Below are 23,108 nucleotides of genomic sequence, written 5' to 3' on the forward strand. Positions count from 1 at the left end.
AGCTATGAAGATTTAAGTCTGAAGCTCTTAATGCATCAGCAAAAATTGTTAAAACTACTCCTAAAACCCATCTGCCTGAGTTACTGGGTTTTTAATGGGAACTCATCACATGCATTCTCAGATATAAAAGGACTCTCTCTAAGTCGGTAGAGAGTATAGATGTCCTCTTGTATATCAAGACTACCTGTGGTCTCCTTGAGTGAAAACAGGAACTTTTATTTTAAGGTGCCTTCCTGACGTGAACTACAAGATCCTTCCCAACATGATCATCCTTTTCTGAGACCTGAAACTTGTGACTCATAAAAATTCCTTGACCAGATTCATTCCCATTCAGCAAATGTTGTGACATGTAGATGATGCATATATTATGATTGCATACAAAGATGAAAAAGAAAATACATTCCTGCCTCCAAGAATGTACTAGTCAGACAGATGGGTTCAAACATGAACAGTAAATACCTGGTCTTAGGATACTTGAAGATGACAAGTATCTTTCTGTTTTACAGATTTTATGGAAAGAACTCTTCTTATGTCCATGGGGGATTGGATTCGAATGGAAAGCCAGCAGATGCGGTCTATGGACAGAAAGTAAGCAAAACAAGCTTCGTGTAGGCTGTTGAGTAGCTAGAAAATAACCCATAGAATTGAGATGGATACATGCTTGATACGTTTGTTGATATTTAAAGATGAAATTTCTCAACTTCTGTTTAGAAATTTAGGTATTCAGTAACTACTTGGTTTATATGATAATCATTGAAAAGCTTATAATGTCACTTTCGTTCATTTTGTATGATATATTCTGAAGTTCTTTTATGTTAGAAGATGATAGGTTTTAGCATGGGGATCATCCATTGTAAACATTTTAATTATGTTAATTAAGGACAATAATTTTAATAATTAAGGTTAAGGTGTCATTGGGAATATACTATATTAAGACAAATTGCAGTGGGGTCTGTGTAGTTTGTAATTTAAATGTGCACAGGTAAATGCTCTATCTTTGTTGTGTTAGAAAGTTTTTTGTTCTTGGAGATTCTGCATTCTCTTTCTTCGATTCCTTAGGAAATCCATAGGAAAGTGATGTCACAAAATTTCACCAATTGCCACACTAAGATCCGTCATGTCGATGCTCATGCCACCCTGAATGATGGTGTGGTGGTCCAGGTGATGGGCTTGCTCTCTAATAACAACCAGGCTTTGAGGAGATTCATGCAGACCTTTGTTCTTGCTCCTGAGGTATGAAAAAAAAATAACAATGAAAGGTTGTACATGTCTTTTTAAAAACTGTTCATTTTGAAGTTTTAAATATACAGAAAAGTTGAAATAATAGTGCAGAAGTACTCTTTCATATATCTTACCTAGAGCCACATTTGTCCACACATTTATAATTCTTCTTCTATTTACCTATCATTTTTAATTCTAAACTATTTTAAAAGTATATTGGAGGACTTCTCTGGTGACACAGCAGTTAAGAATCCACCTGCCAATGCAGGGGACACGGGTTCGATCCCTGGTCGGGAAGATCCCACATGCCGTGGAGCAACTAAGCCCGTGCGCCACAACTACTGAGCCTGCACTATAGAGCCCGCGAGCCACAAGTACTGAGCACATGTGCCACAGCTACTGAAGTCCGCACGCCCAGAGCCCGTGCTCCGCAACAAGAAAAGCCACCTCAGTGAGAAGCCCGCACACCACCACAAAGAGTAGTCCCCACTCACCGCAACTAGAGAAAGCCTGTGTGCAGCAACGAAGACCCAGCGCAGCCAAAATTAGATAAATAAATAAAATTTAAAAAAAAAAAGTAAATTGGAGATATTATGCCCAGTCATCCTCCAGTACTTAAGTGAGCATTTCTTTTTTTTTTTTTTTTTTTTTTTTTTTTTTTTTTGTGGTACGCGGGCCTCTCACTGTTGGGGCCTCTCCTGTTGCGGAGCACAGGCTCCGGACGCGCAGGCTCAGCGGCCATGGCTCACAGGCCTAGCCGCTCCGTGGCATGTGGGATCTTCCCGGACCGGGGCACGAACCCATGTCCCCTGCATCAGGCGGACTCTCAACCACTGCGCCACCAGGGAAGCCCGTGAGCACTTATTAAGAATAAGGACTTCTCTTCCATAACCATAGTACAGTTATCAAATTAGAGTATTTGTAATACAATTATCCATCTATAGTCCATATTTAAATTTTGGTTATTGTCCCAGTAATACAAAGAATAGTAATTTTTTTTTCCTTGTCCAAGATTCAGTTCAGGATTACACATTGCATATAGCTGTCATGTCTCTTTAGGCTCCTTTAATCAGCTATAATTCATTAATCTTTTGTTTTTCAAGACGCTGACATTTTTAAAGAGGACAATCAAATTACCGTGTAGAATGCATCAGTTTGAATTGTCTGATATTTCCTTATAATTAGTTTTAGGTTATACATGTCTTTCAGTGCCTCACATTAGGTAGCACTTGATGTCATTTAGGCCCATTATTAGTATTACTTAGTTAAGGTGATGGTCACCAGGTTTTGCCACTGTAAAGTTAGTGCTTTTACTTTTCTCATTAGTAAGTAAATTGTGGGTGCTTCTTTGAGACTGTGTGTATACTTTGTTCTTCATCAAAATTTAGACGCTAGTTCTAGCATTCATTGATTCTTGCCAGAATCAATTGCTACTCTGATGGCTACAAATGGTGATCATCTAATTCTTTATTTATTAGTTGGCATTCTACTGTAAAGAACTTTGCCTTTTCTTCTATCTGTCATGGGGTCTTTATTTAATGGATTTAGTTAATTTTTTATTAATTTCCGAAGTGTCCTAGGATCTGCTAAGTGTGAACCCCTTCAAGCGGGTTTCTGTTTTTTTTTTTTGTTTGTTTTGGGGTTTTTTTTTGCGGCGGGGGGGGGCAGTTTGTGGCACAGATGTTTCAGCTTCACCTTGCACTCTCCCTGCTCCAGACACGACCCCAGTTCTGGAGTCAGCTGTTACTTCAAGGAGCCCTGTTTTTTTTTTTAGTTATCATGCTTTTCATGAAAAGACTACAGGCTTATGTTGATTAATTGCATTTGTACTGCCTTCTTGACTGGTCCAGAATGAACAGAGTAAGGAATCCTATCTGTGTGAGCGTGTGGAAGGGGTTCCAAGAGGACCTGCTGACTAAAAGTTTTCTCTAGCATTACTTGTCAGATACTTTTCTGTTGAAGGGTAGTGAATCTAAAATCCCTGTCATTTTACTGTTTGAATATAAAATAACTCAGTTGTCTATTTGAAAAATTACATGAAGTTGCTTTAGTCATGATTTTTAGAGGAAGGTTTAGATTATCTATAGTGTTAAAATTGTTGATGGACTTCTAAATATTCAAGGAATCATGGGATGATTATTAATTATTCTAAATTTAGTTCTTTTTTGCCTTTAAAGATCTTAACATTACCATAGTATAATGGATTGTTACATAAACTGTCTCATTTAATATTCAAAGCTCTAAAGTATGAGTTGGTATCCTTCATTTTGCAGATGAAGAAACAGCCTTAGAAATTGAATGACTAGTAAATGACATAGTTGGATTTCAGTGTAGTTGTGTCTTATACCTAGGGTAGGCAAACCTTTTTAGCTACACGTTTGAGTGCTTGTGTCAATATTCTTGGATAGAGATTTAGCGAATTTTAAAATATCTGTTGCAATTGGTAATATGTATTTATTGTTCAAGAAATGATTTGAAGTCTGGGCTTTGGCATCTTAAATACTTAGAGTTTGTCAGTTTTGGATATTCACCTGGTGATATTTTAAGCACACAGTATGTAATGTAAAGCAGGGATCCTTTCAGCCTTGACCTTATTGGCATTTGGGGCTGGGTGACTGCTTGCTGTGGGGCTGTCCTGTGTGGCGTAGGGTGTCTGGCAGCGTCCCTGCCATCTCCTCAGTAATTGTCAGCTCTCCTCCCTGACGGGAAACCTGAAATGTCTCCCAAAGTTGCCAAATGTCTCCTGGGGTGGGCAGTATTGCCTTTAGTTGAGAACGATGGTGTAGGGTGATGTGGAATTTTAAAAGTTTGCTGAAAAAATGAAAACTTTCTGTTGGCATTGCAGGGCTCTGTTGCAAATAAGTTCTATGTTCATAATGATATCTTCAGATACCAAGATGAGGTCTTTGGTGGCTTTGTCACTGAGCCTCAGGAAGGTAAGTTACTTGTCTAAATTTTTTTGGATGGCATCAGATTGACCTGAAGAGAGTGTAGGTTTCTTGAATGTTTTCATAATTCTCTGTATCTTTCATTAGTAACTTTTGTCAAGGCATAAGAAGGGTTGGAGATTTTAAGCTACTTGAGGCTGATAGGTTAGTCTACTTCACTGATATTGGTAGAAGACATCAAACTCCTAAATCAGAAGTAGACAGGTTATTATAGCAACAATAGTAGCATCTTAGCCATAGTTTCCGTAGGACACTGCAGAAGTTTAGATGATACCTGCAGTGCAGTGGGGTGCATTACTAGAGTGGAACCTAAGTTTCAGCAACCAAAACCTTATGATGGGGCAGCAAACATGCCTGCCCGTTGCTCTGGAGAGAGACGCTGTTTTCCGAGAGTGTTGCTGTATAAATATTCTTAAAAGGTAGTCTGGAACAAAGATTAGCCATTGCCTCAGTTGTAAGATATGCAGAAACACAGCTACCCGTGGAGAATTGTCTCTAAATGCTAAGAGTAATTAGTATTTTAGTGTTTTCTGTATGACTCAGAATTCTAAGTGCTTTGTATTTATTGTATAATACAACAGCCTTACAGATAAGTATTTTAGGAACTGTTGTTCCATTTTAATAAATTAGGGCACTGAAATGCACGGAGGTCATTTGCCTGATGTCATATAGCTAGTTAGGTGGTAGAACCTTCGTTGGATTACTGGCAATATGACCTCAGACTCCATGCTTGTAACCCAAACATTACGATGACCTTAATTCTGTCCTTAAAGCCTACGTCATGATTTTACCCAATTTTCTTTATCTTTTTATGTATGTGTACTGTTCTTATTTCATTGCCTTTTTTATCATGATGAACATTGTGCAAGTGAATATATTTGTGAGTTAAGTGAGCACAAATATGTTAAATTTCTTTTCTCATTTAGAATCTGAAGAAGAAGTAGAGGAACCTGAAGAAAGACAGCAGACACCTGAGGTGGTACCTGATGATTCTGGAACTTTCTATGATCAAACTGTCAGGTAAGGAAAACTTTGTTCATCTGTCCAGAGCTGCATGAGAATTTGAGTTGTTTAGTCTTTCTGTTTGTTGGAGGGCAGCCATGATGCTGAGAATTATCTCAGAAAATAGTGATAATTTCCCAGAAGAAAGGTTTTGCTTTTGGTATGTAACATAAATATATAACTTGTTTAATATAGATTGCAGTCTGAGGACTACTTAAATAGTATCCATCAGTTGCTTTTCGGTTATCAAGTATTTAATACATCAAGGCATAGCTTTAAGTGCTTTTTTTGAGATGCAAGGTGTACAAGGACTTAGACATAAATTGACAAAAATTCAGACATGAGTTAAGTGACAATAAAGAACTTCATTTATTAGCTCAGACAAATGTGTGACTGTATCTTAGGTTTTTTTTAATCTGCAACTGGAACAGAAATATGTTGGATAGCAATATAAATTAGTATTTACTTGTTGCCCTGTGATACCCTTAATGTTAATATTCAGTGCTTAAAGGATACTCTCAACAGTGTCTCAAGGTGTGGTGATGGGACTGACTTTACTCACCTGGGTTGCTGGTTGAAAATGAAGATTTGTTGTCCTACCACAAACTTATCAAATTAGAATTTCCGGTGGGGGGAAGCATCTGCAGTTTGTTAAAGTGACTTCTGTGGAAGTTTAAGAACTATTCTGAATCACAACTGATGGGTTTTTTTTCCCTCCAAAATTCCTTGTGTGTTTTTGTGAGAAAAAATTTTGATACTAAAAACCACATAACATAAAATTTACCTTCTTAACCATTTTTAAGTGTACTTTATAGTAGTGTTAAGTATATGCACGTGATTGTGCAGCAGATCTCTAGAAATTTTTATCTTGAAAAAACTGAAACTGTACCTTTCCACCTCCCCATAGCCTATTAGAGTTTTGTGATATGTGATAGGTAAATTGTAATAATTTTGGGATTCTGAGAAACACTGCTCTGGTTCATTTTGATCTGTTTGATGCATTTGCTTAATCAGAATTTAGCAAATCTGACTGCAGTTAAGATTTGCTCACTGAGGGCTTTTCTAAAAAGTTGTCTTGTTTTCATACGCAAATACATAATTCTTAGATCTTTTTGGGGAGGAGAGAGCTATGTTTTTTAGGTGCAGGTCTCTAGGAATTTCTTGCTAAATCAACGGAAGCAGAATGATATTTCTCAAATTTTACCATGAAAGCAATGACTTAGAAGAACATTTAGAAGAACCTGTTGCTGAACCAGAGCCTGATCCTGAACCAGAGCCAGAGCAAGAACCTGTGTCTGAAGTCCAAGAGGAAAAGTCTGAGCCAGTATTGGAAGAAACTGCTCCTGAGGATGCTCAGAAGAGTTCTTCTCCAGCGCCTGCAGACATAGCCCAGACAGTGCAGGAGGACTTGAGAGTATGCAATGCGTCTTCATTTTTATTCCACTTCTATTTTTAAAAATCTCTCTTCTTCTTTATTGTTGCTTGGTTGCCTTTTGTAGGTACATTTTCATATTGGTTGTTTAGGGAAGTTTCTTCCATATTGAGCCATACCTCAGATAAGAAGTAAGATGCATATTGCTTTCTAAAATCAAAAGTAGTTTTTCCCCTCCTCTAAGGAAACTTGAATACTTTTTAGACCAGAAATTTCAGGTGCTATTTTATCACTGCATCAACAAACCTTTTTAATATTACATCTTTCAAATTGCAGATTATTGTGTGCTTGTTAAATAAGTGATAGTCTATCTTTGAAAAATAACATGGCACAACAGACTTTTCCTGCCCTTTTCTATGAAATCTAATTGAGGACAACTTTATAGTACAAGTAGAAACAAATTGCTCAAGTATAACTACTTTTCTAATCAGAATACCTGATTTGAAAAGTTTGAAGATTTTCAGTTACTGTCCCTGAGTCACATCAAGATGAAAACTGAACTAACAGAACCTTTACCGTTGATGCTCCTTGAAGGAATATGTTTTAGTGCTGTATTTATGGGGCCAGGGTTCTTGTAATGCCGTTTCTCTAACAGTTATTTCAAGTGTCTTTGCGTTAGGCATTGTTCTAGGTATGGGAACTGTCAGTAAAGTAGATAGAGTTCTTGGTCTCTGGAAGCTTCTGGGTGAGTAGGAAAGAGAAATGGTGAAATCACTTTAGCTTGCAGGTGGAAAAGTAGGTTGGCTGGATTGAGAATGGATGACAACTTAGGTGGCTTAATTATAGTAGTTCTGGAGAGAGGTAATGACATCTTGGATTAGGGTCATGGCAGTGGAGCTGGAGAAGAGATTTAAGATGTAAATAATAGGATTTGGTGATTTTGGTATTGATTGATATAACTCAAGAAGATTCTAAAGTTGGTGTAATTGGGTTATAGATTGAGAGAATCATAGGAGGAAGAGCTGGTTTTGGAAGGAGAATTTTCTTTGATTCACAAACTTGAAATTATGTGAAAGTAGCCTCTCATACTTTGCTGATACTTGATTAGTCCTAAGAATTTTAGTACTAAATTTTAAGTAGAGGGGAAAAGGAATCTCAAGTTACTTATAAATTCCATCTTGCCTCTGCAAATGAGATGCGCATGTAATAATACAAGAATTCAAAAGTTAATACCTTTTTTTAAAATAAATTTTATTTATTTATTGCTGTGTTGAGTCTTTGTTGTGTGTGGTCTTTCTCTAGTTGCGGCAAGCGGGAGCTACTCTTGGTTGTGGTGCGTGGACTTCTCATTGCGGTGGCTTCTCTAATTGCGGAGCACGGGCTCTGCGTGCCCAGGCTTCAGTAGGTGTGGCTCGCAGGCTCTAGAGCGCAGGCTCAGTAGTTGTGGCACATGGGCTTAGTTGCTCCGTGGCATGTGGGATCTTCCCGGCCTAGGGCTTGAACCCGTGTACCCTGCATTGGTAGGCGGATTCTTAACCACTGCACCACCAGGGAAGCCCAAAAGCTAATACCTTTTATATTGTTGTGATAAGTAGTGTAATCAGCTGACGTTGGTGTGTTCCCTTAGACATTTTCTTGGGCATCTGTGACCAGTAAGAACCTTCCACCCAGTGGAGCTGTTCCAGTTACTGGGATACCACCTCATGTTGTTAAAGTACCAGCTTCACAGGTGAGTTTCTAATTAAGCTTGCATATTAGGCAAATTTACTTGTATTTTTGTGTAATGTGATTTCACAGAGGTTTAATGAATAAGGCAGAGGAGAAGGGTACAAGGTGATTTTTTTTTATTTTTTAATTTAATTTTTTTATACAGCAGGTTCTTATTAGTCATCAGTTTTATACACATCAATGTATACATGTCAATCCCAATCACCCAATTCATCACACCACCAGCCCCCGCCCCTGCCACTTTTTCCCCTTGGTGTCCATACGTTTGTTCTCTACATCTGTGTTACCAGGTGATTTTTAATGTGTTTTTGTGTGTGTGTGTGTGAGAGAATGAGGGAGTTGTCATTTTCTAGTTTAAACCTTATTGTGAGCTAGGATACTTCACAAGAATAAAAGGTAAGTTTGCTTTGTTCTTACACAAAAGTTAACGTTACACATTTTTTAGCCTCGTCCGGAGTCTAAGCCTGAATCTCAGATTCCACCGCAGAGGCCTCAGAGGGATCAAAGGGTGCGAGAACAGCGAATAAATGTTCCTCCCCAGAGGGGACCTAGACCAGGTGAGAGCTCAGAAGGGTGGCTTCTTTAGTCTGAGCCTGTTGAGGGTGAGAGCTTGTTTTGGGAGGGTAGTTGATGTTTGCGTGTACTTAGATTTTGAAAAATATGTTGTGGAGTTAATGGAATTGCCTGTATTTAGGGGTAGAGAGAACTGTTGAATGGAACAGTCATGTAAAGGTGTCCTCTTTCTCATTCCTTCCTGCTTTTGTTTCCTCTTCAGTCCGTGAGGCTGGTGAGCAAGGTGACGTTGAACCCCGAAGAATCGTGAGACACCCTGACAGTCACCAACTCTTTATCGGCAACCTGCCTCATGAGGTGGACAAATCAGAGCTTAAAGATTTTTTTCAAAGTAGGTTATTGAGTTTTAAATACTAGATTCATTTAATACAGTGCTATCCAATAGAAACAGATGAGCCACATTTATAATTTTAAGTTTTGTAGTAACATTTTAAAAGGCAAAAAGAACCTGGATAATTTAATTTTAATATTTAACCCAGTGTATCTAAGACATCATCTTAATATGTACAAACATGAGATACTTTCCATCAGCCTATCCTAAGTCTTTGAAATCCAGTGTGTATGTTGCACGTAGGGCACATCTTATTTTGGAGTAGCCACAATTCACATGCTTTGTAACCATGTGTTACTAGTGGCTTTCATTGGACAGTGCGCGTGTAATACTTAAAGGAAATGTTCTAAGTTATTTGAGAATCTGTGTTCCACTTGCAGATTATGGGAATGTGGTAGAGCTGCGTATTAACAGCGGTGGGAAATTACCCAATTTTGGGTTCGTTGTGTTTGATGATTCTGAGCCTGTTCAGAAGGTGCTTAGCAACAGGGTAAGCAGTTTTTCATCTTGATTTTCTGTATCTTTGGTCTTTTAATGTATTCATCCTTAAAACTGTGTCTTGTATGTAAAGCGCAGTTTATTCCAACATGTCTGGGTAATATTTTCCATCATGTTTAACCATTATTAAAAGAACTGCCTGGGAGTTAGAAAAACAAAACTGCCATCCAAATAATGTACTTTTTGAATATGTGCATGATGGAGAATGAAATAACTATGGTAACCAATGCACTGAGATTTATGCAGTTCCTTTCTTTGGTAGTGGCTTAGTGGCTTCTGGTGTAAGTGATGAATTAAATATTATGTTACTTTTAGTTAAGATAACTTAGAATCAGTTTGTTTAGCAGGTATATTTGTAGTCTTCATATATAACTGTTTGGGTATAACTATGAGGAACTTCTTTTGTTCTATAAGTTGTCTGGGTTTGGAGTCACCCTACCTTAAGGCACTTTTATTAACAGTACTTTTCTAATAATAGAGGGATTTGTAGAATCAGAATCTTATTTCTGTGTTCTTAAAGAGACCGTTCCTGGGCTTCCCTGGTGGCGCAGTGGTTGAGAGTCTGCCTGCCGATGCAGGGGACACGGGTTCGCGCCCCGGTCTGGGAAGATCCCACATGCCACGGAGCGGTTAGGCCCTTGAGCCATGGCCGCTGAGCCTGCACGTCCGGAGCCTGTGCTCCGCAACGGGAAGGCCACAACAGTGAGAGGCCCATGTACCGCAAAAAAAAAAAAAAAAAAAAAAAAAGAGTCCTTTCCTTCCCCCACGTCTTTCATTAGCAAAAACCACTTTCTGTAGTAGTAGAGAAGGACAAAGGTGTAAATACTGTTAATTTACTGAGATGGGTGTGGGAGTTTTAAGACCTCACTTTTTTTTCGATTGAGGTGAAATTCACATAACAAAATTAACCATTTTAAAGTTCAAGACTTCCTTGTTGGCGCAGTGGTTAAGAATCTGCCTGCCAATGCAGGGGACATGGGTTTGAGCCCTGGTCTGGGAGGATCCCACACGCCGCGGAGTAACTAAGCCCATGTGCCACAACTACTGAGTCTGCGCTCTAGGGCCCGCGAGCCACAGCCACTGAGCCTGTGCACCACAACTACTAGGGCCTGTGTACCCTAGAGCCTGTGCGCTGCAGCAACTGAGCCCATGCGCCACGACTACTGAAGCCCGTTTGCTCTAGGGCCCATGTGCCGCAACTACTGAGCCCGCGTGCTGCAACTACTGAAGCCCATGTGCCTAGAGCCTGTGCTCCATAGCAAGAGAACCCACTGGAATGAGAAGCCCGCACACTACAACGAAGAGTAGCCCCTGCTCTGTGCAACTAGCAAAAGCCTGCACACAGCCATGAAGATCCAGCGTGGCCAAAGACAAATTAACAAAACAAAACAAAAAATTTCATTAAAAAATAATACAGGGCTTCCCTGGTGGTGCAGTGGTTGAGAGTCCGCCTGCCGATGCAGGGGACACGGGTTCGTGCCCCGGTCCGGGAGGATCTCACGTGCCGCAGAGCGGCCGGGCCTGTGAGCCTTGGCTGCTGAGCCTGCGCGTCTGGAGCCTGTGCTCCGCAGCGAGAGAGGCCACAACAGTGAGAGGCTTGCTACAGCAAAAAAAAAAAAAATAATAATAATAATAATAATAATACAGTGTGCAACTCATTGGCATTTAATACACATTGTTGTGCAACCATCACCTATCTAGTTGCAAAACATTTTCATTAAAAGTAAGTCCCTTACTCATTGAGCAGTTTTTCCCCATATCCTCTCTCCCCAGCCCCTGGCAATCACTAATCTGCTTTCAGTCTCTGCCATTTAAAACTTACACATTTTATTAACCATGTTAGTTAGAAATGTTGTAGATCATTATTTCCCAGAGGTTCTCCAGAACCTCTGATGCTTTCCAGAATGTTAATGGGTATATTACAAAGTTTAATGTTGTGGTCATAACATTAAGTTAGCCTTAATCTGAAATGTGCATTGTCTATCAAACTGTTGGACCACTACTTTTGTGAAGCATCTCCTGCAAAACCCTGAGAAGTGTGGAGAGAATATGGCTTATGTCACCCAGGACACAGAATACTGAACACAGAGATGTCCAGTAGGCTTTGTTGGTAAATCCACCATTGAGCGTACAATAGATCCAGGGGCCACACTTTTTGGTGCAGCCTTGACTTTGTATTTTCTTAGAGGGTATGATACTCCTGTGGGGCCAAACAAGGTCAGGCCGGATAGCTTGCTTCCAGTTAATTATCCAAGATGAGGGCTTTGGTGTTTCATTTAACCCCTGTGGGTAAGGCATGGCATCATTATGCATAGAAATTGTTGAGGTAAATTTCCTCAGAAAGTGGGCTGTATGTCTGCTACCTTTTTTCATTCAGATTGCTTCTATCCTTGTGATACCTCCATAGAGGTATCTTCTATAACTACCTTTTAAAATATCCGCAGTCCTAACCTCTCCTTATCTTTCAGACTTTAAATGATTTTATTTTTCCCATTGTATCTAGAACATTACCAGGAACAGCACTTCACATTAATGTGTGTGATTTATATGCTGTGTATATAAAAAAAAATATATATATAAATATTTGTAAATTTGTGTTAAAATACTTATAAATGTACAAATATAAGTATATATTTAATCAGAATTTAAAATTCACTTTAGAGTCAGAGCTCAAAAGAGGCTCCCCCGCCCCACCCCCATGCATGTTTCCTTACATGCACTTTCAGATCATTCCTGTGAACTCTGGTGACTTCAGATGTAGCTTGCCTTTCCCTCACCTCACTGTATTGGTAGAAGTCTACCATACTCCCTTCAGAATTTTTTTAGACTTTTTTTTGTTTTGGTTTGTTCTTAATTTTTAAATATTTATTTATTTATTTGGTTGCATCGGGTCTTAGTTGCGGCAGGCGGGCTCCTTAGTTGTGGCTTGCTGGCTCCTTAGTTGCAGCAGGCAGGCTCCTTAGTTGTGGCTGTCTGACTCCTTAGCTGTAGCATGCAAACTCCTGGTTGCGGCATGCATGTGGGATCTAGTTCCCTGACCAGGGATCGAACCCGGGTCCCCTGCATTGGGAGCGCAGAGTCTTAACCACTGTGCTACCAGGGAAACCCCCTTCAGTAATTTTTTATGAGTACAGAAATAGCTCATAGAATATGACCGTGGTGTCTGACCATGCTGTGTCGGTTCAGAGCTCATGCTTTCCTGTCAGGATGCCTTGGTTTACATTGCTCTTCTGTCTCTCACTAGCCTTGTGACCCGTGCAGTCTTGTTCCTTAACCTCCCTGGCGCATAGTTTGCTGGTCTCTATAAAATAGGTGTGCAAACAACCTTGAAAGGGTTGTTGTGAAGATTAAATGAGATAATAAAAGTGAAGTATATAGAATACTTCTCTGCGTAGTAAGTACTGTTAGATATTTATTTTAAAAAATATTACAGTAGAAAACCACTGAGTACCAGCAAGGAGCGTAAATTGAGTTCATTGGAATCTTGAGTAACCCTTTGTTTGCTGTACTTCTCTTGGCAAAAAAGAAAGCCCAAGACATAGTGGGAAGTTTCTTTTTTTTCCTGCACTAAGATCTGGTATCTTTAGTATCTTCAGTATTTTCCCAAATTCTGTTCAGGCAAATAGCATTTTAAGATTATATTTAGATGAAATTCATGATGTTTTTGAGACATATATGTACTTTGCATAAACATGTGCAGCAAAGTCTTTCCACATTAGGTGATGATGGGATTTTATTCTAAGCCTCCCAATCCATGGAGAAGGTGGCAATTTTTATTTATATTCTATTTATATAATTCTGTGGGAATATAAGATGTGCTTTAATAAGTACAAAGAGAGTTACTCTGCTGCACTGTTTAAATTGACTTTTTGACTTTTGAACTAGCTTGCATACCTAACTGCTTTTCCATGTATCTGTTAGTGGGAAAATTATGTGTTCTGAGTTTGAGACAAAAAACTGCGCTGTGAGCACGTAGGTGATTTGTAACCTGCTGGTTCCTTGTTTTGTCTTGGTTTTATAGCTTTGTTTTGTCTTTGGTAGTCAGTAGCCCATAAGCACTCTGTAAGTCTGTTCACCTTGGTTCTTACAGCCCATCATGTTCAGAGGTGAGGTCCGTCTGAATGTGGAAGAAAAGAAGACTCGAGCCGCCCGGGAAGGAGACCGCCGAGATAACCGCCTTCGGGGACCTGGAGGCCCTCGAGGTGGGCTGGGTGGTGGGATGAGAGGCCCACCCCGTGGAGGCATGGTGCAGAAACCAGGATTTGGAGTGGGAAGGGGCATTGCTCCAAGGCAGTGAATTGCTCTTCACCGATCTTCAGGCAGCAGTACAAACCCTAGCTCCCACAGAATGGTGATTTCTTCAGCCAACCTTTTGGTATCTTGGAATCTGATCCTAGTCTATGATAAACTGCTTAAGTTTGTACAATTCTACTTTTTGTGTTACTGGTGTGTGCTCCTTCCCCTCTCACCCCCACCCCTCCACCTTTTAGTCCTTCACTTCCAGTTTTGTGGAATGATATTTTAGGAAAAGTGGATTTTTAAAGAAGAAAAAAAAAAGACTGCGTTTCCTTGCTTTATTTGCATATAGACTGCATTTTTTTTTAACAGTTTCCCCAAAGGAATGTGTCTTGCTTATTACTGACATTTGGTATGTTTCATTCATTGGAATATTTCTTACTTATTTTCTACATGTTTCAAAAGCCTGTGAGAATTACAGGATTTGATAAACATTTTGAAGGCAGGAAGAACCCAAATTGTCTCTTCTTTGAGAGTCATAACTACCTTCTGGTGTGGAAAAATTGCCGTTGGAAAAATTGACAATTTAGATTCTCTCTGGTATGGTTAAAAACTGAATAAAAGGTGTTAGTAGAGTTTTTCTTTGGATACGTGGTTGCAGAACAGTTCCAAAACCTGTTTTTACCATTGAAATTTAAACTGTGAGATAGGTTTTAAATGTCTAGAATGCAACTGATAAGCTTTTCTTGAACTGTTAGATTTTTTTTTTGAAGTAGAGTTTTTTCATGTTTAATTTGTATTTGTTAAAAAAAAACCAAAAAGACCCCAAAAAATTTCAAAAATCTGAATAACACAAAACCAGAGCAAAACTGTTGTGCCTTCTATTTATCTTTGATTCCAGTCTTGGCAATTGTTTAAAAGAAAAATAATAATAAAAAAAATAAACTTAGATTTGTTCTATTAGGTTCAGAGTATGTTGGGAATTATAGAATCCCTCTTTCACCCTGTATGTCTTGTGTTCATTTGTTATGCCTTATTCTGAAATTGAGTCTCAAACTGGAATGCTTTTGAGGTCAGATGCTTCTGTAGAGGTTCTTTGACCTGAGTAGTTCAGCATTTGTATTAAGTTTTATTTCAGTGTCTCTTCAGAATCCTAATCGTGGCCCGTAAGAAAGAATGTGACTTTAATATTGGACTTTGCTGGTGTGCTTGAGTGTGCACTAGTTTTTTTTCTTAAATCATAGCCATATGGTAAATTTTCTATTTTGTTATGCTTCCCTTTTATTGGTGGGCATGCAGTGAGTGTTTCTTGGAAATGGCCAATTTTTTTCTTTTTTTTTCTTTGTGGTACGCGGGCCTCTCACTGTTGTGGCCTCTCCCGTTGCGGAGCACAGGCTCCGGACGCGCAGGCTCAGCAGCCATGGCTCACGGGCCCAGCCGCTCCACAGCATGTGGGATCCTCCCAGACCGGGGCACGAACCCGTGTCCCCTGCATCGGCAGGCGGACTCTCAACCACGGTGCCACCAGGGAAGCCCAGAAATGGCCAATTTTTATTAAAATGTTTCTGGAAGAAAATTTAATCTGGCAATATAGACTAATACTCGTTTTGCATAGTATATTACTGTTGAGTGCTCTTAGGGAGATGGGGGAAGGTTTTGTTCACACATTTGTGAAGCAAGCCTTTGCATGATAACTTGTCATTAATCGAAGGGCAATGAGCTTGTCAAGTTTAACTTATTTGTTTTCTTAACAGTATTCATCTTTAGGACTATTGTTTGAGGATAGAATATTAGTAGGAATAGGAATGTTTGTTTTGCTGTTACTGGGAAACTCTAGGTTTGCTGAAGGGTGTAGCCTTAAACTAAAATGAAGTTTGATGTTATCAGTTGACCCTCAGTACCTCAAATATTTGAAAATTGGCAACATTTCTTTCACATAAAGAAACTTTTATAACTGAGTCACATGGCTGTGTTTTGGGTCAGTTTAAATAACTAATTGGTAACCACTTCATTTGGCCCAGGCCAGTGATAATTGGAAGAAATTCAGCTTGTACTTTCGTAGCTTATATTAAGCTTGTGGTAGAAAGAAGAAAATTTAGCCTGAGTTATTTTTGAGAAAAAAATTGAGTTGCAGTAAGTGTTTGGTGATAAATTATAGATAACCTAGAAACCATTTTTCATAAGTGAATACTAAACCGTACATTTCAAAAAGTTCTTCCTCCTCAGAACAGAGCTTTAAGGGCACTAACTAGGTGCAGTGTTTCTCCACTTGGGGCTGTTACTATATCCTAGAGGACATGCAGAAATGTGTGGGATTTTTGGTGGGTTGGGGGTAGAGGGAGATGCATACCCTGCATCTAGGGTTTGCTGGGTGGGGGCCAGTGGTGCCAAGTGCCCTTTGAAAATGAAGCAACCCCATTGAGAACACAGGTAGTCCCTACTCCTATAATTCATGGTGGGTGGAATGGTGGACTAGGGCAACTGCAGTGAAAGTTGTCCTTCCTCTGAAATAGAGCCTCAGAAAAATAAACAAATTAGCAAGTAAATCTCTCTCAGGAATTATAGTAACAACTACTGTAAGTAATAATCTCAGCTTTCCTTTATCTGTACCAATTGTGTGTTTTTTTTTTAATTTGGAGAGGTAGTAGCAATGTACTAGATGCTGCTTGTAATTTATTGCAGGGGATTACTGCATAATTTCAGAAAAGAAAAGATTGCTTCAATAATTTCAAGTTATCATAATTGGGATATTATGGTGTTTTGATTAGCATTGGACTTTATAAATAGGATTTAGCGTCATGGTTAACACTATTAAGTATCCAGCTATCATCGATTACATTATTGCTGATGGAATAGACATGTCACCCTAGATACACATATATTCACATATTTCACAGTTAAAGAGTGAAAATAAAATAGATTAGGGCAAGATTTTCTTGTAGACAGCATCAACTCATCACATTCAACATAATTTTTCATCTGTAGGAATGGCCCAACATGCAGTTCTTTACTGAGTTTAATTCACCCATGAATATTTTAGCTAGGTAAGACTAGTTTGGTTCAGTGGGTCTCTTTTAAGATCTGTTGAAAATAAATAGATCTTGGTTGTACAAAAATAATTTTGTTTGCTTTTGTGCTGAGGTTGGGCTTTACTTGTGTCTCCTGTGTTCTCAACTTTTTGAGCTGTTGCTGTGGAGCGGTGAAATGGATAATGCAAAAATACTTACTTGGCTTTGGATGAGTAGGTTACTACCACAGTGTTAGTTGAATTGCACTTTAGTTTTAGGTTAGACAACTAAATTTTCACAACTATAACCCTGTGGGTTAGGTGCGATTTCTCCCAAAGTAATAGATGAAGAAATGACATCAGAGGCCTCAAAGTCATCCATGTAGCTTAGGAGCAGATTGGCTTCCAAAACTCTTGCTTTTTCTCTAAAACCATAATGCCTACCTATTTATATTTGAATGACATTAGGGGCATAGGGCATGAAATAACTACAGTATAGAGACTTGAGTCTGCAAACATTCGGATCAAGGTTAGCATTACTGTTCTCCATTTCCTTTAGGGTAAAGTAGATGCATAAACATTGATTTTGTAGGGCTTTGCAGACTGTATGGTAACACAGTAATATTGAGTTACAAGATTATTTTCTCATCTGGTTTGATAATACATTTGATACAATTTAATCTAGATATGGAAGTAATATTTTTATCAGCATCATACAGATGAGTTTATAACAGTTGTGTTTTGCTTATAACTGCCATCCTCTGATGCTTTTCTTCATCCCTTTTATATTTGAAAACCTTTGTAGAGTTGAATGATTTAGTGGAAAACGTGGCACTTTATAGAAAACAATTTGTTCGAATCCATATGAAAATTTCTTTCTATGAGGTTTAAATTTGTAGACCATTGTTCATGTTGTGGCTTATTTTAAGTAAATGATTGCATTTGTCAAATCTACTGATCTAAAAATATCTTTTATATTAAAGTTTTATTTTTGTGCTACTTGAAAGAATCTCTGCAGGAACTGCATACAAATTAGATAATTGTTGAAGTTTCAGTTTAGCAATTTTGAACCTTGTAAAAGAAGCAAGTTCAGCATTTATTTGAAATTGGGGTTCTAGCTAACTGCCTAATATAATATACCACAGATGGGCAGTGGACAGTTAGAGGTACTTTCGCAAATGTTTTAGAAACCTTAAAGAGTGTGTTAGCAACTTAGCAATGTCTTATGTGGGATGGGGTTGTAGGTTAAAGTTGCTCATCAAGTAATGGCCATATTGTACTAGATAATTAAACAAGGATTTGTGGTTTTAAGGTAGTAATACCTTTTAGAATTTGTTTACTTTAATATCGAGGTTCTGGGGACCATAGATAGGCTTGTGAACTCTTGCTAGACTGAATTAAAGAAGAAATGGTGGCACGTGTGAGATAAAACTTTTATTTTCATTCTTTTTAGTAGGTATGTATCTAACTTAGGATGATGCTGAAATTAGACTGCTTTGCTCATGCTCTCATGAAGCAGTCTTTCATAATGGCCTGAGTGAGTTGAGTGAGAAGTTGATTAAAGGTGGCCTACAGCCCTTAACCAGTTTTGCTTATGATTATGCTTATGTATTGGCTTAGAATCAAAGTTGTTTTCCTTTTTTTTTTAAATTTATTTTTGGCTGTGTTGGGTCTTTCTTGCTGCGGGCGGGCTTTCTCTAGTTGCGGCGAGCAGGGGCTGCTCTTCGTTGCGGTGCGCGGACTTCTCATTGCGGTGGCTTCTCTTGTTGCGGAGCACAGGCTCTATGCATGCGGGCTTCAGTAGTTCCGGCGCACGGGATTCAGCAGTTGTGCCTCGCGGGCTCAAGAGCGCAGGCTCAGTAGTTGTGGCTCACGGGCTTAGTTGCTCCGCGACATGTGGGATCTTCCTGGACCAGGGCTCGAACCCCTGTCCCCTGCATTGGCAGGCAGATTCTTAACCACTGCGCCACCAGGGAAGCCTCTGTCTTTGATTGCATGACTTTTGAAGTCGACCTGTCTTCCAGTTTCCACTTGAACCTGGTAGCTTTTTCTAGTTCCCAGTGAGAGGAAAATAAAATAGTATTAGAAATCATTTCTCCTCTTACTTCCATAAACCATGTGACCTGAATAGTTACAGAAATCCATATGTGTTTATTACTTCGAAATATGTCCAGTGTCACAGATTCCTAAGGGACTCGTATCCAATGTGTTTTTGTTTTTTAAAAAAGTAAGCAATGCTTACCAAAAATTCACTGTTGAATTACTTTAGCAGGTATTTATTTTTCGGAAACCCATTTATGGGAAGTTTGCCTGTATTATTGGTTGTAGTTAGAGGGATGGTTGTATCATTTAATATGTATATAAACAGTTTTAACTACTGCTATATTAACCACTTTGGTTACTGATAATCTCCCTAAGCTTTGTTGTCACCTGTTTGACTTTGGGTTTGGTTTAAATTCTTAAATGTTTTTATGAGGAGCGTATGTACCCTGATTTGGGCCTTTTAAATGAAGACATAAGGATGTAGGGAAGAAGAAGGGACTTCGTTTCTTTAAAGATTCAGTGTACACTCTAGATTATGCAGAACACATGATGTTAAAAATAAATTCGTATAGGTAGATGTTGGTTTTGAAGAAGAGTGGGGTGGGCATGGAACTTAGCTGATGGGATAGGAATCATTTACGGTTTATATAAAAGAAAAAAATCATAATTTTAAGTGAGAAACATCAGAATAGTTCCATAAAGTTTTTCTTCCCATACTGATGATTACCACAAGAAACAGGAGACTCCTGTAATTCTTAGAATATTAGTGCTGGAAAGGACTAAGGTGATTTGTATAACCCCTTAAGTTTTCAAAAGATAGATGGCCCAGATTACTAGTACAGAGTTTCAAGTCAGCTTAAAGCACATTCGGGAATTGCCAGTCCTGCCCTATGTTCACTCTGTAAGCCAGAGCTGTTAAAGGGTAGCATGTGGGGAGAAAAGGGAAGGAGCCACATTTTATATGCTTACTCCGTTGCTTCATTAGCTCCATTTTCATACCCAAGTTTTCTGTTTTCTTAGAACTGTTTTAATGCCCAATTCTACCAGGGCCTGTTGTCAGTAAGGACATTAACTGTGTTCCCCTCAGGGATGGGTTTACTACTAGCTGTCAGAAAGCTATTGGGTATCCTAATGTGTTAATAGCTGAAACTCAGCTGTAATTTTCTCCTAAATCCTTCAGCATTTTGCATTCTGTACATTGTGGTGCTTTTTCCACCTTGTATTGTTATAACTGTAAGCTCCTAAGGGGCAGCAATTTGGTCTTAGGCATGTACCCTGTTCAGTGCCTGGCAGCACCGTGTTTGAATCAGGGTCCTAATCTTCCTTTCCACTGATTTTCCCTGTACTTCGTGAAAGGATGCTCCAGCCATGCTGAACTACTTAACGGTTCCTCTAACAAGCCAGGTATGGCTGATGCCGTGGCTTCAAGTGCCTTCACTTCCCTGAAGATAGACTTGCATCTGCATTCTCCTCACCACCCCCATCTCTCCCAAATCTCTTACCATCAAAGCCATTCTTTTCAAGGCCTAGTTTGAGCTTTTTTTTTTTTCTCCCCTAAGAGAAAAGATGTCTTACGAGAGGGTAGCCCCCTTTTAGGAGTTGATTTGTGCAGAATTTGAAGTGAGGAACAAATTTATTCTCATCTACTTTCCTTACACATTGTCCCTCCTGTTTGAAATTCTGTCCCAACCTTCACTTTAAAATGTGCTCCTAGAATACTTTATACCTTTCTCTTAGCTAATAACTTACCCCTTCAACCTAGAATTAGAACAGACCTACCTTATGAGACCATAATCTCCTGGAGGACAAGGACTTGAGGATTAATCTCTTTATTCCTCCTTCCTCCTGGAGGTACATGAAAGCATCCGTAAATGATGATTCACTCAATTAATAAATTAATGTATTTCTGTTTTCTTTCTCACAAGGGAGGCATGCCTAGAGACCAGACTTAATTCAGTAAATTATAGGCCCTGTGCATTTCATAGTGGAGGGGATTGTTGGGAAATTTTGAGGGGTGCGCAGAGGAGGGAGGAAGTCACTGGTCATTTTGAAGTACTTCCATCCCCGGTCTGGGCCCTTAGCTATTTCTTTCTGATTGTGCGCAGTATATCCTGGGCACTTTGTGTTTATGCACAAGAATTGTATGCGCCAAATTTCAATTCCCAAACCTACTCTGTTCTCAGTTTGTCATCACCCATGCCATAAGTCTAAGTCACCTTAGACTTACGTCTTAGTCACCTTAGACTCAGTCTTAGTCATCTGCTTCTTGTTTCCTTACTTACTCCAGTGTCCAGCTAAGTCCTGTCAGTTCTACCTCAGCAGTCTTTCACATCTTCCTCCTCACTTAGATAATTTCAGTGGCCTCTCAGCTTCCTTGACCTCTTCTTATTCCCAGCCTACTTTCTACGTGATATTAGATACATCTTACTGAAACCTAGCTCTGACCATGTATCCCATGTATGTGTTCTATCCTCCCTACTAGACTGTAAGCTCCTTATGGGCAGGATCTGTGTCTGAGTCATCTTTGTATCTCCCATAGCACCTATCAATAAATATATCTTGAATGAACAGCGTAAAGCCTTGTCTTAAGTGAAATGATGTTTTCCAGATGATATGTAGGTTCCTCTCGGGTAATGGGGAGATTTCAAAAGTTCTCCTAATATAAAGTCGGTTAACTAGTAACAACTGTGAGTTAACCACAGGGAAAATTTCAGAAAAACTTTAATTTTTTTTCCATTGGAATCAGCATGGATATGTGTATATGGATGGTTCAATAAATATATTTTTATATACATGTATCACAGAAATTTTACATTCCACCTTCAAACTGCAGAAATAGATTTTTTTTAACAAGCCAAAAAATAACTGCCATAACATTTATGACTTCATGCAAAAAATGGGGAAGAATCAGGGACAAAGGGGAATTAATTGGTTGTGCAAGGTGAAGAGTCCAGTGAGAAGTAGAAAGGTACAGTAGGAAGCGATTGCTTAACATGCTGCTCAAGGTGGTAGCCAAACAAATCCTTAACTGCAGCATTAAGGCCATACCAAGTGTATACACATATACAAAGAAATTTCCATAGAAAAGGCATACTGTCACATTTTCTTCCAGGAGAGGATGAGGAGCTTTGTGACTAATCCTCACCCAGATTTCCAGGCCAGTTAATTGTTTAAGATGTCCCCAGGTTACTTAGAAATGTCTTCTACTTTGGCCAACTGTCAGTTACTGCTCTGTGGGCTTGTGACTTTCGTAGTCTCTTACAGGGAAGTATGAATCATCTTGAACCTCTTCCATCATGGGTGATCAAGCACTTCGTAGCTTAACTAACACTGCCCAGCCCAGCATAGTTTTTACATCTCGCCAAAGTACTGTAATTCGCATTTGTCTTAGCTGTAACAGACTGTGTAGCCAATGATGGCATTGTGACCTGAAGAACTAAACAGTGCCTTTCTGTTCTTTGGGGTTAAGGTAACTTTTTGAATAGTTAAAGTGTAATGAACCAAAGTGTGAGGTTTCAGGTAACGACCCCTGGAGTTGTTGAAAGTTAATAATCAACTTCTGTCCCCACTGTGTCACACATTTAAGTTGGCAGCTACCTTTTTGGAAAAAAGGAAATGTAAAATCACTTGCAGAAATATCGTAACATGGGATTTGCTCTTCTGCCTAAACATCAAGTCAGGCAACTTTTAAGACAAAGGGCATATTTTTTGTGCAAATATCAAATGGGTGAAATAGGGAAAACATGGGCAGATGTTTGGAGATGACTTCCAGTTATGCAGAAGTCATTTGCTTTGGCAAGGTTGGGGGGCAACTCTTGAGACTGGCCCATTTTAGTGGATGAATTGTCCAAAAACAAATTAAATCTAAGATAAATTATGTAAGTAAAATACAGTGACTGACTTTGAGCCTTTATTTGATGATGTTACCACTCATTTTGGAGTGTTTTAGATCAGTCTAACGCTGCTTTTTCATTAGTGTTGTCTTAGCTGTGAATTGGATATCAAGTAGTCATGTTCGTCCCCAATTCTTTATGGGCCAGTTTCCAAGTAGGGCCCAGGGTATTCACAACAACTGTGGCTGCAAGGTAATTCGTCTCCTCCCGTGGGTTCCCTGGGTCAGTCAAGTTTGAGAATGAGGTCTCTGGAAAT

General features: G+C 39.1%; 1 protein-coding gene across 10 annotated transcripts in view; it reads left to right on the forward strand.

The window, feature by feature from the left end:
* LOC115840788 (ras GTPase-activating protein-binding protein 1) overlaps positions 1-20,508 on the forward strand; it is a 354,642-nt gene extending 334,134 nt beyond the window's left edge. For all 10 annotated transcript variants that reach the window (XM_060296490.1, XM_060296491.1, XM_060296492.1 and 7 more), the window contains 10 exons: positions 507-588; positions 1,060-1,233; positions 4,067-4,157; positions 5,096-5,189; positions 6,384-6,585; positions 8,171-8,272; positions 8,717-8,828; positions 9,047-9,175; positions 9,556-9,665; positions 13,764-20,508. In XM_060296490.1, the coding sequence (XP_060152473.1) occupies positions 507-588; positions 1,060-1,233; positions 4,067-4,157; positions 5,096-5,189; positions 6,384-6,585; positions 8,171-8,272; positions 8,717-8,828; positions 9,047-9,175; positions 9,556-9,665; positions 13,764-13,970 (1,303 nt within the window). In that variant the 3' untranslated portion in view covers positions 13,971-20,508. The remainder of the gene's footprint in view (positions 1-506; positions 589-1,059; positions 1,234-4,066; positions 4,158-5,095; positions 5,190-6,383; positions 6,586-8,170; positions 8,273-8,716; positions 8,829-9,046; positions 9,176-9,555; positions 9,666-13,763) is intronic.
* Positions 20,509-23,108: the final 2,600 nt, after the last annotated feature.

Source organism: Globicephala melas, chromosome 3 (genome assembly GCF_963455315.2).
Source record: "Globicephala melas chromosome 3, mGloMel1.2, whole genome shotgun sequence".
In the NCBI taxonomy this organism is placed as follows: domain Eukaryota; kingdom Metazoa; phylum Chordata; class Mammalia; order Artiodactyla; family Delphinidae; genus Globicephala; species Globicephala melas.